General features: G+C 36.3%; 1 protein-coding gene across 3 annotated transcripts in view; it reads left to right on the top strand.

Moving 5' to 3' along the window:
* Positions 1-14,357, top strand: part of TMLHE (trimethyllysine hydroxylase, epsilon) — a 58,372-nt gene that overhangs the window by 42,613 nt on the left and 1,402 nt on the right. For all 3 annotated transcript variants that reach the window (XM_072956497.1, XM_072956496.1, XM_072956498.1), the window contains 2 exons: positions 682-801; positions 4,239-4,475. In XM_072956497.1, the coding sequence (XP_072812598.1) occupies positions 682-801; positions 4,239-4,475 (357 nt within the window). The remainder of the gene's footprint in view (positions 1-681; positions 802-4,238; positions 4,476-14,357) is intronic.

Genomic DNA, 14,357 nt, shown 5'->3' with positions numbered 1-14,357 from the left:
AAAAAGAGCTGTGCTGCAATAAAATGGGAGGGCTTTAGAGATTAGAGTTCAAGAGGAAGAACATTTCCTGTTTGGATTTTGAAGTTTGAGAGAATAAAATGAACTCTGCAAGCTGAAGAATTAAAATGGCCTTTAGTCAGATCTGAGTCTACCAGGAAAATAACTATAAAATCGAAACCCATGGTGTATACTTCAAGGAGAAATACAGTAACGGTGTTACAGCAAGTCTCACTAAATACTTGCTAACATAAGGTCTTTTTCTCTTTTTATGATTCCTCTATGTCTTAAAGATGGGTGAAGATCTGCATTAATCACTTCTAAAAGCAGCTACATAAAAACATCTTTTGATATGTGAGGAAGGTGAGCACAGGAACGAAATTTGAATGTGAAAGCTGTTAAAAGTAGACACATAAATGGAGTGGGATGATTCCTAAGCTTTCAGACTACATTATACTTCCACCGTTCTCCCCCCGCCCCAGCTTCCTAGAACATTAATCAGGGACAGAATTGTTAAGACTAGTGATGTGTTCAGCTGCTAGCTTTACCTTATAATGGAAATCTAGAGCCAAAAAAAAATCATTGTTATTTGTGAATAATTAAAGAAAGTGTTGGAAAGAGTTTTGAATGACAAGAATGAAAATTTCAAATAGCTAAAAGATCTTCCTGTATTTCACTTGACAGAGAAACCATTTATGGGAGGATGTGGTATTTCACTTCAGACTTCTCCAGAGGTGACACTGCATACACCAAGCTAGCTCTGGATCGGCACACTGACACTACCTATTTTCAAGAGCCCTGTGGGTAGGTGAATTAGAATTTTCCAGAGTGAGATCGTTACATATGATTGTCTTGAATGGTTTCTCAATCATTTTCTCTTTTATTTGAAACAAGATCATATCAGGTGCTGATGATTTGTATAACTAGTTCTTTGTCTTCTCCTTAGAAACAGGATCATTTTGAAACCCGCCCCCCTACCCCAGCTCAGTCTTCTTTAGACTTATAGGAATAAAATTTTTTGAAATGATTGAAAATCCACCTTACTACATAAATTGATCATAAGTTTCTTTAATTTACTTTTTTTCTCAATTACAAACAATTTATCAGAAAAAATATTAGCTGTTAGTTTGGGAATCTGTACAGTTTTTTTATATTTAATTATTATATTGTGAAGGGGTCAATGTTCCAAACACAGTTGCTTTGAGTATGGTATTAAGAGGAATTTGAATACAATTTACAAGACGTTGGAGAGGAACAATGAATGAAAAATAACCTTGTCTCATGGACTTGGAAGCTATTGAGCCAAAGATGATGTATACCATACTTTTTCAAGCTTTATTGATAAATAATTGACTTATAACATTGTGTAAATATAAGGTGTACAATGTGTTGATTTGATCCAGTTATATATTGCAATATGATTACCACAAGTAGCTAACAGAGAGTAGATTTTAAATGTTCTCACTACAAAAAAGAAATGGTAATGACGTGAAGCGATGGATAGATAACATACTTGAGTTTCCTACCATTTGCCACTTACGAGAGGTACATCTGTGGTAATTTTGTTGTTGTTATTGATCTTGCTTTTGCGTATAGATGATGAGCCTGAGACACAAATATATGAGTAAAGTAAGTATATCTATGAATTTATAAAGATAATATGAGAGGGTGATAATATACAATTGATTGTGGTTACATTGATTTCCTTTAAGGATTTGGAACTTAAGAATGTTTGGTCAGAGGAGGAAGAATAAAACAGCTTTTAGAGATCCTGCTCAATGTTATCAATATATGAAAAGACCAACAGTACTGCTTCCTCATTCAGGATACAGAAAGAAGAATATGAGGAAATGAGATGAGAAGCAATTGGACAGGGTTGAGGTTCAAATATTGACTAGCTCTTTTCTCCCTCACCATTACCAGAAATAAACAGTTGTTTGTGCCTTTAATTTAACCCTTTCTAATCAATGGTAAGGACCAAGTACATTAGCAGTATAGTGAGAGTGTGAAGAGTTCAGGCTATGGCATCAACCAGACCTGGATTTGCATCCCAGCTGAAACATATATTAACTTTGTGATCTTGGACAAATAACTTAACATCTCTGTGCCTCAGTTTCTTCATCTGAAAAGTTAGACAAGTAATAAGACCTATTCATTAGTATTGCTTAGGGATTAAGTTACATGATATATTTAAGGCACTTGGCATACTTACTGACACATATTAAGTGTTCAATAAATACTATTATTATTATCATTTTAGCCATTGTCATAATTATCATCATCATTATTATATGCCTTATCCTTTCTAAAGCTACCTTTGCTCTCAATCTCATCCTTTTCAATCTCCTTGGGGATTTCTCTCTCCTATATCTTCAGCCTTCCATACCTGTTGACTCCTTCCTATCAGCTTCTCATATCTTAAATCTCTACTTTTGTATAATTCCTTGGACTCTGTCTCCCTCTAGTTACAGTCCTTCTCCCCTTCAGAGCTAAACTCATCAAAATAATTATCTACATTTAATATCTTTTAATTCTCACTTCTCATTCACTCTTCAAAACTATAATCAGCTAGTTTATCCAACCCCCTCCCAATTAAAATTACTCTTTCTAAAATCACCAGCAGCTAACTTATTGCCATATCCCCTGTGTACCTTTCAATCTTCATCTTATTGACCCCTGGGGCCATTAACCACTACCTCTTCTTAAATAGTTCTTCTTTTCTAGTTTTCCTTCTATATCTATAACCATTTTTCCTCTGTCTTTGTGCTGCCTTATTTTCCTTTGTCCATATCCTACATATTATTGTTAACCAAGATTTTCTCCTTATTTCTCTTTTTTACTTGAAATTACCTCTCCAAATGACTTCTTCCATGCTATTGGCTTTACCTATCACCTGTAGAGAACTACAAAATCTACCTCCCTTTTAAAGCAAACGTCTTCAACTGGCTACTAAATAATCCTGACCTAGAAGTTTCACAGAAAGCTCAATATATCCAGAACTGACATTTCTCATTTTAATTGTGTTTATCCTAGGTTCTCCTTGAAAATTCCTTCTATCTTTATTTATGTTTATTACTTATTTTACTTTGTTGTTTACTTCTCATTATTTTACTTTTTTTCTGAATTTACTATTAATTGTATTTTCCCTTTGTTAATTTGAAAATTTGACTTTAGTTTTCCAGCCCATTAATATATGCCTTTCCTTTCCCTGCTAATATTTTCAGCCATATATAACGCAACTATTTCAACATGCCCCTAAACTGAACCTCTTTCTCAACTCCTCATATCCACTTATTATCATATGATTATGCATCTCACTACATTCTCTTGGTAAATGGCATTATTATTTGTCAAGTTGCCCAAGTGAAAACCTGAAGTGATTCTAGATTTTCACCTGTTCTTCGTCCTTCATATCTAATCAGTTATCAAATTTTGCCAGTTCTACCTCTGTTCTATCTCTCACGAGTTTCTTCTTTTTTATAACACTCTTCTCTAAGCTTAAGCCCTCAGAATTTTTCTCTAATATTTCAGTTATCCAAGTTGTTTTCCACATATTTTGTTTTCTTGCTTCCCACCAGTTCATCTCCCATCCCAGTTTAAAATCCTTCTGTGGTTATCTTGTGCAATACCAGCAGGAACTTCTGCTCTATTCCTTGAATATACTTTGTTGTTTTACATTGATATCTCTGGTTGTACTTTTTTTATCTGCCTGTAGTTCCCTCTCCTCACCTCAATCTCATTCCTGTCCAACTCTTACTCATTCTTTAAGACTAAGCAAAACCTTTCTCATCCACCTCCTAAAACATTTCTTTGTACAACACACCACTAGAATAATTTCCTCTCTTTATGGCCCCCTGTATTTTGTTACAGGTAGGTAGTTATTATACTACCTATCATATTTTATTGGTACTTATTTGCTTCATCTCTTCTTAGTAGACTATGGGCTTCTTTAAAACAGAGACTGTATCTTATTCATGCCTGCATTCCCAGGGTCTTGCAAGTATAGGCTTCAATACATGTTAAATATGTTTACAAGGAACCTATAGTGGCATTATTTCAAAGCACAAAAAAGAGCAATGGGTTATGAAGGGAAAACAATTATGGAAATGAGATTTATTTATTCATGAAGACAAAATAACACAAGTGGAATCAGTGATCATTTCATATATAAATTTTCTAAAATTTTGATACATTCTTTTTTCTCCACTGAACAGAAGAACTTAATTTTTTCCCCTCTTTAGCATTCAAGTGTTTCACTGTCTTAAGCATGAAGGAACAGGTGGCAGGACACTGCTAGTAGATGGATTCTATGCAGCAGAACAGGTACTTCAAAAGGTGCCTGAGGAATTTGAACTCCTTAGCCAAGTGCCATTGAAGCATGAATATATTGAAAATGTTGGAGAATGTCACAACCACATGATTGGGGTTGGGCCAGTCTTAAATGTCTACCCGTGGAATAAAGAGCTCTATTTGATCAGGTAGGTACCAAAGAACTATCCCTCAGTGTAATATATTTGTCAAATGTTAGTCTTCTAGTGTAATGAAAATTCCTAAGATCCTTATATCTGCCACATTTTAATATTGCTATTCTATACCTTTTTATTAGTACAATTTCTATTCCTATTATAATTGCCATGAAATAACAAATAGGTCAGCAGGCAAGGATACTAGATTTGAGTGGGGGCAGATATTTCAGATACTATTTAAAAATGAAAACACTATTAAAATAAAAAAGTTGTTAAATTGTGCTTAGGGGCCAGACAGCTAGGGTACCCAAAGCCATGATGACCACAACATTTGACTATAACCCAGATTTATGCAAATCTTCTGACCTGTGTATATCAAATAGTCTACTAGATATCACCACATAATATCTTATAGGATCATAAAACACATATTAAAAACTGAATTCATCATCTCCACTCATTTCAAGCCTGCTGCTTCACACAGAGTTGTTGTGAAGATAAAAAATAAATTGTTGTTCCTGCCTTTGCCCCTGGATTGTAGTAGGAACTACATAAATACAAATTCGCTTCCCTGGGATAAGCTCCACTGGAAAACTCCCTCGCTCATGCTTGTATTTTAATTGCCTAGAACAATATTTGTTATGAACATTTTTAAATACAGAAAAGTTGAAAGCATTTACAAAGAAAACTGGAGGACCTACCATCTAGATTCTACCATTGAGTATTACTATACTTGCTTTATTACCTATCTATATCTATCTTTCTACCCCTCTGTCCATCTATCAGTTAATCTTATTTTTGATAGATTTCAAAGGACATTACAGATGTGAGTACATGTCCCCTTAATATACTTAAACATTTATAACCTTAAGTAGAGTTGAATATTTGTTTACAAATTTTACATTTTGAGATAAAATATACATACTATGTATAAAATATTGAATATACACTTGCTGAGTTTTGACAAGTATATACACCTATGTAACTCAAACCCCCATCAAGATACAGAATATTACCATCACACACACACACACACACACACACACACATACATACACGTATACATATACCACATCTTCTTTATCCAGTCATTTTTTGATAGACATTTGGGTGGTTTCCATGTCTTGGCTATTGTAAATAGTGTTACTATGAACATTGGAGTGCATGTATCTTTTTGAATTAAGGTCCCCTCTAGATATATGCCCAGGAGTAGGATTGCTGGATCATATGGTAAGTCTATTTTTCAGTTTTTTAAGGAACCTCCATACTGTCCTCCATAGTGGCTGCACCAATTTACATTCCCACCAGCAGTGTAGGAGGGTTGCACACCCTCTCCAGCATTTGTCATTTGTAGGCTTGTTAATGATACCCATTCTGGCTGGTGTGAGGTGATGTCTCATTGCAATTTTGATTTGCATTTCTCTAACAATTAGTAATGTTGAGCATCTTTTCATGTGCTTGTTGGCCATCTGTCTGTCTTCTTTGGAGAGATGTCTGTTTAGGTCTTCTGCCCATTTTTTGATTGGGTTACTTGTTTTTTTATATTAAGGTATATAAGCTGTTTGTATATTTTGGAAACTAGTCCCTTGTTGGCTGCATCATTTGCAAATATTTTATCCCATTCTGTAGGTTGTCTTTTCATTTTGTTGATGGTATCCTTAGCTGTGCAAAAGCTTTTAAGTTTAATTAGATCCCATTTATTTATCTTTGCTTTTTTCTTTCATTATTCTAGGAGCTGGTTCAAAAAGTATATTGCTGTGATGTACGTCAAAGAGTGTTCTGCCCATGTTTTCCTCTAGGAGTTTTATACTATTTGGTCTTACATTTAAGTCTTTAATCCATTTTGAGTTTATTTTTGTATATGGTGTATGGAATGTTCTAATTTCATTCTTTTACAAGTAGCTGTCTAGTTTTCCCAGCACCACTTATTGAAGAGTCTGTCTTTCCTCCACTGTATATTCTTGCCTTCTTTGTCTTAGATTAACTGACTGTAAGTGCTTGGGTTTATTTCTGAACTTTCTATCCTGTTCCTTTGATCTGTCTGTTTTTGTGCTAGTACCATATTGTTTTGATTACTGTAGCTTTGTAGTATAGTCTGAAGTCAGGGAGCATGATTCCCCCTGCACCATTTTTCTTTTTTTTCTTTTTTTTTTTGAGATTGTTTTGGCTGTTCAAAGTCTTTTGTGTTTCCATACAAATTTTAACAGTTTTTTGTTCCAGCTCTGTGAAAAATATCAATGATAATTTCATAGAGATGTATTGAATCTGTATATTCCTTTGGATAGTATGGCCATGTTAACAATATTGATTCTCCCAATCCAAGAACACAGTATATTGTTCCATTTGTTTGTATTGTTTTCAATTTCTTTCATCAATGTCTTATAGTTTTTGGAGTACTGGTCTTTTGCCTACTTGGGTAGGTTTATTCCTAGGTATTTTATTCTTTTTTGTGTGGTGGTAAATGGTATTGTTTCCCTAATTTCTTTTTCTGCTATTTCATTGTTAGTGTATAAAAAGTGTATAGAAATGCAACTAATTTCTGCATATTAATTTTGTATCTTGCAAATTACTAAATTCCTTGATGAGTTCCAGTAGTTTTCTGGTTACTTCTTTAGGGTTTTCTATGTATAGTATCATGTCATCTGCAAACAGTGACAGGTTTACTTCTTTGTTTCCAATTTGGGTTCCTTTTACTTCTTTTTCTTCTGTGATTATTCAACTATGTTGAATAAAAGTAATGAGAAGGGGCATCCTTGTCTTGTTCCTGATCTTAGAGGAAATGCTTTCAGCTTTTCCCCATTAAGTATGATGTTAGCTGTGGGTTTGTCATAAATGGCCTTTATTATGTTGAAGTATGTTCCATCTGTGCCCACTTTCTGGAGAGTTTTTATCATAGATGGATGTTGAACTTTTTCAAAAGCTTTTTCTGCATCTATTGATATGGTCATATGGTTCTTCTTCAATTTGTTAATGTGGTATATCACATTGATTGATGGACAGATATTGAACAATCCTTGCATCCCTAGGATAAATCCCACTTGATCATGTGTATGATCCTTTTAATGCATTGTTGGAGTTGATTTGCTAGTATTTTGTTGAGGATTTTTGCATCTATATTCATAAGTGATATTGGCCTGTAATTTTCTTTTTTGTGTGTGATATCTTTTTCTGGTTTTGGTATCAGGGTGATGATGGCCTCATAGAATGAGTTCTGAAGTGTTCTTTCCTCTGCAATTTTTTTGGAATAGTTTCAGAAGGATAGGTGTTAACTCTTCTCTAAATGTTTGGTAGAATTCACCTGTGAAGCCATTTAGTCCTGGACATTTGTTTGCTGAGAGTTTTTTAATTACTGATTCAATTTCAGTACTGGTAATTGGTCTATTCATATTATCTATTTCTTACTGGTTCAGTCTAGGCAAATTATACCTTTCTAAGAAATTTTCCATTTCTTCTATGTTGTCCTTTTTGTTGGCATATAGTTGCTCATAGTAGCCTCTTATTATCCCTTGTATTTCTGTGGTGGTGTTTGTAACTTCTCCCTTTTTATTTCTGATTTTATTAAGTTGGAACCTCTTCTTTTATTCTTGATGCATCTGACTAAAGGTTTATTAATGTTGTTTGTCTTATCAAAGAACCATCTTTTAGTTTCATTAATCTTTTCTATTGTTTTTTATCTTTATTTCATTTATTTCTGCACTAATCTTTATGATTTCTTTTCTTCTACTAACTTTGGGGTTTGTTCTTTTTTCTCTAGCTGCTTGAGATGTAAGGTTAAGTTCTTTACTTGAGATTTTTCTTGTTTCCTTAGGTAGGCTTCTATCACTATAAACTTTCCTCTTAGAACTGCTTTTGCTGCATCCCAGAGGTTTTGGATCATTGTGTTTTCACTTTCATTTGTCTCAAAGTGTTTTTTGATTTCCTCTTTGATTTCTTCAGTGGTCTGTTGGTTGTTTAGTAGCATAGTGTTTAGCCTCCACGTGTTTGCAGTTTTTGAAGTTTTTTGTTTGTTTGTTTGTAGTTCATTACTAACCTTATAGCATTGTGGTTGGAACAGATGCTTGGTATGATTTCAGTTTTCTTAAATTTACTGAGGCTAGCTTTGTGGGCCAGCATGTGGTCGATTCTGGAGAATGTTCCATGTGTACTTGAGAAGAATGTGTATTCTGTTGCTTTTGAATGGAATGCTCTATAGATATCAATTAAGTCCATGTGATCTAATATGTTATTTAAGGCCTGTATTTCCTTATTGATTTTCTGTCTGGATGATCTGTCCATTGATGTAATTGGGGTGTTAAGGTCCCCCACTGTTATCGTGTTATTGTTGATGTCTCCTTTTATGTCTGTTAATAATTGCCTTATATATTGAGATGCTCCTAAGTTAGGTGCATATATATATTTACAATTGCTATATCTTCTTGGATTGATCCCTTGAGCATTATCTAGGGTCCTTCTTTGTCTCTTGTAACAGTCTTTATGTTAAAATCTATTTTGTCTGATATAAGTATTGCTACTCCAGCTTTCTCTTGGTTTCTGTTTGCATGGAATATATTTTTCTATCCCATCATTTTCAGCCCGTATGTGTCTCTAGCTCTGAAGTTGGTCTCTGGTAGACAGCATGTTATATGGGTCTTATTTTTGTATCCATTCAGCCAGTCTGTGTCTTTTGGTTGGAGAATTTAATCCATTTACATTTAAGGTAATTATTGATACTTACATTCTTATTGCCATTTTGTTAATTGTTTGGGGTTTGTTTTTGTAGGTCTTTTTTTCTCTCTCTTCTTTTTGTTCTCTTTTCTTGTGGTTTGATGACTGGAGAAGTTCCTTTAACATTTGTTGTAAAGTTAGTTTGGTGGTGCTGAATTCTTTCAGCTTTTATTTATCTGTGAAGCTTTTGATTTCTTCATCAAGTATGAATGAGGGCCTTGCTGGATTGAGTATTCTTGGTCGTAAGTTTTTCCCCTTGCATCACTTTACATGTACTGTGCCACTCCCTTCTGGCCTGTAGAGTTTCTGTGAAAAATCAGCTGATAACGTTATGGAAGTTCCCTTGTATGTTATTTCTTGCTTTTCTCTTGCTGATTTTAAATATTTTCTCCTTGTCTTTATTTTTTGTCAATTTGATTACTATGAGCCACAGTGTGCTCCTCTTTGGATTGATCCTGTATGGAACTCTCTGTGCTTCCTGGACTTGGGTGACTGTTGCCTTTCCCAATTTAGGGAAGTTTTCAGCTATTATCTCTTGAATATTTTCTCAGGTCCCTTCTCTCTATCTTCTCTTTCTGGGACCCTATAATGTGAATATTAGTGTGCTTCATGTTGTTCCAGAGGTCTCTTAAACTGTCCTCATTTCTTTTCATTCTTTTTTCTATTCTGTGGTAGTGATTTCCACTAATCTATCTTCTAGCTCATTGATCTGTTCTTCTGCCTCATTTAGTCTATTCTTAGTTCCTTTGAGTCTATTATTTATTTCAGTAATGGTATTCTTCAACTCTGTTTTGCTATTCTGTATATTTTCTATTTCTTTGCTGAAAACTTCACTCTGTGAAACTATATTCTTACCAAGTTCTCTGAACATCTTTACAATCATAACTCTAAACTCTTTCTCAGATAGATTGCCTATGTCTTCATCACTTATTTCTTCTGGGATTTTATCTTGTGCCTTGGCCTGGGAGATATTCCTCTGTCACCTCATATTGTCTAAATTTCTATTTGTATTTTTATGTTAGTTAGTTACATTTCTTGACCTTGGAGAAATGCCCCTTTGTAGGGGACGTCCTATGCATCCCAGCAGTGCACTCATCTCTTGTCACCCAAGGGCCAGGATCCAGTTGGTCCCAGGGTAGAGTCTGGCCTACATTTGTAGATTCCTTCCACAGGCTTTGGGATTGTTGTTTTCTTATTTCTGGTATCTGCCCCCAGTGGATGAGGCTGGACTAGAGGTTTATGCAGGTTTCCTGGCAGGAGGACTTGGTGCCTGCCCACTGCTGGATGAAGCTTGGTCCTGGACCTCTGGTGGGTAAGGCTGTGTCTAGAGGCATTTGTGGCTCAGAAAGTCTGCTGATGGGTGGAGATGTGTTCCCACCCAGTATGTTGTTTGGTCTAAGGGTTCCCACCCCTTAAGCCTACAGGCTGTTCAGTGGAGCTAGGTCTTGATGCTAATGATCCAATCAAGATGTTAGCCTCCAGGAAAGCTCACGTAGATGAAAACTGCCCAAATGTCCTCCACCAGCTTTTGTGCTCCCAGGGTGAGCTGCAGGTGTCCCTTAGCTCCCCAGGTGACCTTCCAAAACCAGCAGGCAGATCTGGCCCAGGTTCCTATGAAATCACTGCCTCTGCCCTTGGACCTGGTCCATGCAAGATTCTGTGTACACTTCCCAAGAGAATGAAGTCTCTGTTTCCCCCAGTCCCATGGGGTTCATGTAGTTAAGCCCCACTGGCCTTCAAAATCAGATATCCTGGGGTCTCCTCCTCCCAATGCTGGAACCCCAGGCTGGGAAGCCTGACATGGGGCTCAGAACTCTCACTCCTGTGGGAGAGCCTCTGCAACTTAATTCTTTCAGCTCATGGGTCACCCACCTAGGGGGTATGGGACCTGATTATATCATAAGCATCCCCCTCCTACTGTCCTGCTGTGGTTCCCTATTTTTTGTTTCTAGTTGAAGAAGATCTTTTTTTGCTAGATTCCAGTCTTTTTTTTTTTCTTGATAGTTGTTTAGTGGTTGGTTGTGGTTTTGTTGTAATCATAAGAAGAGGCGAGCTTATGGTCCTACTACTCTGCCATCATGACCCTCTCTTACTTCTTGTAAGAATCTCTTCTTTAACTTTTGACAATTATATTGTGTCTCACTGTGGGTCTCTGGATTCATCTTCTTGGGAATCTCTGGGCTTCTGGGATCTGGATATCTGTTTCTTTCTCTAGATTAGGAAAGTTTTCAACCTTTTTAAAGAAATAAGCTTTTTGTCCCTTTCTCTCTTCTCATTCTGGAAGCCCTATAATGCAAATATTAGTTTTCCTGATTGAGTCCCATAATTCTCTTAAGATATCGTCACTCTTTTCCATTCTTTTTTTTCTTTTTTCTCCTCTGATTAGATAAGTTCCACTTTCCTTTCTTCGAGTGCATTGATTCTTTCTTCCACATTATCTATTTTCCTGTTGAATCCATCTATTGACCTTTTCAGTTTAGTTATTGCATTCTTCAGTTCTGTGATTTCTATTTGGTACTTTTTTATATTTTTTGTCTTTTTATTGAAATTCTCACTTTGTTATGCATTGTTCTCTTAAACTGGGTGTGAATCTTTTGATAATTACTTTGAACTCTTCTTTCAGATAAGTCATTTATCTCAATTTCATTAAGCTTTGCTTCTGGAGTCTTATATTGCTGTTTTGTTTAGAACATATTGCTCTGTTTCTTCATTTTCCTTGACTCTCTTTGTTATTTTCTGCACATTTCTCCCAGTCTTGACAGAGTAGTCTCATGTAGGAGATCAACCTCATCATTCAGTCCAGCTCTACCTCCTTGATTGTCTCTCAAACCTTTGATTTGTCTAAGCTGCTTTCTTTGTTAGTTATTAGTGGCTCCCAGCAGGTGAGGCTATGTCAAGTCCTGTCAGTGTCCCAAAGAGAAGGATCTCAGTCAGTACCTGGATGCAGGCTGATTGGCAGCAATTTTTAAAGTATGCAAGTAGACCTCTTTCAGGGGAAGACTTGAAGCTGGGAGCTTCTGTCTGCTCCCTCTGCACTAAGCCATGGAGATATAGCCAGTAAAGAAGTGTTTGTTTGCTAATGTCTTGTAGATTCTGAAGCTCAAGCCTCACAGGCTACCAGAGCCAAATAATCAAGGGGTTTATCTCCTGGGCAGCAGCCAAAAAAAGCCAGGTTGTCAAACATGTGTACAAGTTCATTCCAGGGAGACACTAGTGGCATGGAGTGGGCCAGAGGGAGAATGTGAAGATGATGCTCACTGGCCTTTCCAATCTTCTAGGATGATCATAGTCTGTCCCTAAATGTGTGCTAAATTAGAAGCCTGACCCTCAGACATCAGCTTTTAAAGTATGCAGATAGGCCTCTTAGGGAAAGACTGGGATATTAGTGTTTATGTCTGCTGTCTCTGTGCTAGGCTTCCAGGGGATAGCAACAGTGAGTCCTCACAAACAGATTAAGAACTGTTTCTTTGTTTGGTATAGTCTGGTGGGTCTCATGACTGCAAGGCCCATTGTTTTTCAAAACTGGATATTTTAAGGGCCCATCCCTCAGGTGGAAATCTTAAAAAATTGGGAAAGTATATGTTGTGTCCAAACCCATCAGTCCTCAGGGAGAAGCTGGGAATTGTCAGTTTCTTCATGATTATATGTTGCTGCACTATGGGTGGAGTTTATGACAAGATTGTCTCAGCCTTTTCTATCTGTATTGATATAGGATTTTTCCTCATTCACCCAATGTGTAGAAGTTTCTCAGCTAGTTTCTAGATTTCTTTCAGAGAGAATTGCTGTAGATTTGCTTTGTGCATGGGAGGAGGGGAGTTCAGGAGCCTTCTATGTTTCCAACATGGACTAGACCCTCCATCACTATTTGTAATAGTTACAAACTGGAAACTATTTAAATGTCCATCAACAGTAGAATGGATGAATAAACTGTGGTATATCACACAATAAAATTCTATTCAGCACAAAAGCTGAATGAACCACTGCTACCTAGCACAACAATGATGAATCCCCTAAATATAATATTAAATGAAAGAAGCCAGACACAAAAGAGTAAACACTACAGTATTCCATTTATATAAAACTTCATAAATAAGCAAAACTAATCTTTGGTGACAAAAGTCATGATGGTAGTTATCCTTGGGTCAGGGGAGGGACAAAGGAGTATTCTGGGGTTTGGTAATGATCTCCTTATTGACCTGGGTAGCTAGTGATACCGATGTGTTCATGTCACGAAATTCATCAAGCTTATGATTTGTGTACTTTTCTGTATATAGACTGTATTTCAGTAAAAATTTAATTTGCCATGGGTAAAAAAGAAATCCAGTATCTTAGAAAAGGTTTTTCAGTGGCTTCACGTTGTACTCAGAGTAAAATCCGAAGTCCTTACCATGGCCTACAAGGCTATAGATGATTTGGCCCATGGCTAACTCTTCCCCAGCATTTCTTACTGTTATTACCCTTGCTTACTCAGCTCTAGCCACATGACCTTCTTGCTTTTCCACTAACATAAAACTCCTTTCCACACTAAGACTCTGTACCTGCTGTTCTTTCTGCCTGGAACACTTCCCTCAGCTTGTCACATTGCTGGTTTCCTACCATACCAGTACCAGCTCAAATGTCACTTCTTTTAAAAAGTCTTTCACTTAACACTCCATCTGAAACAGCCTTTGCAGTCACTTTTTATCATGTATTACTATTTTTTCTTAATAGCATCTGTAACTAGTTATGTATTTATTACTTGTTCATCATCTAATGTCAATCCCCCAAAGGCTAGGATCATGTCTTCTGTGTTCATCCTTGTATCTTTAATGCCTGACACACGACCTAGCAGTTAGCAAGTGCTCATACAAATGTTAGGGTTAAATGAATGAATAAAGATCTCTGGGTAAAATGTCCACTAGGTTGTAGCTAGGATTTCTCCCACAAAGAGAAACACCTGAGAAGTTGCAAGTCATCCTGTTAAAAAAGAAAGCTTTTTTAATATAAACTCTTGCCAACCTCAGCTTGGTGAGGAGAAAGTTCAGATCTTTCCCCAATGCTTCTATGAAATTTGGCCAAGAGAATATTCTTTAGATAAAACATCATATTCTAAGATGGCAGAAACCAGCTAGAACTTTCTTCTATCTGCTACCCCCAGATTTTCCAAAGGAAAACAAAAATATGGTCAACAGGCAGTGGAGTGCTTCTCTA

The sequence above is a fragment of the Vicugna pacos genome, chromosome X (assembly GCF_048564905.1).
Source record: "Vicugna pacos chromosome X, VicPac4, whole genome shotgun sequence".
Taxonomy (NCBI): Eukaryota; Metazoa; Chordata; class Mammalia; order Artiodactyla; family Camelidae; genus Vicugna; species Vicugna pacos.
Note: the sequence above shows the minus strand (reverse complement) of the source record. Positions and strands in the feature narration are given on the sequence as shown.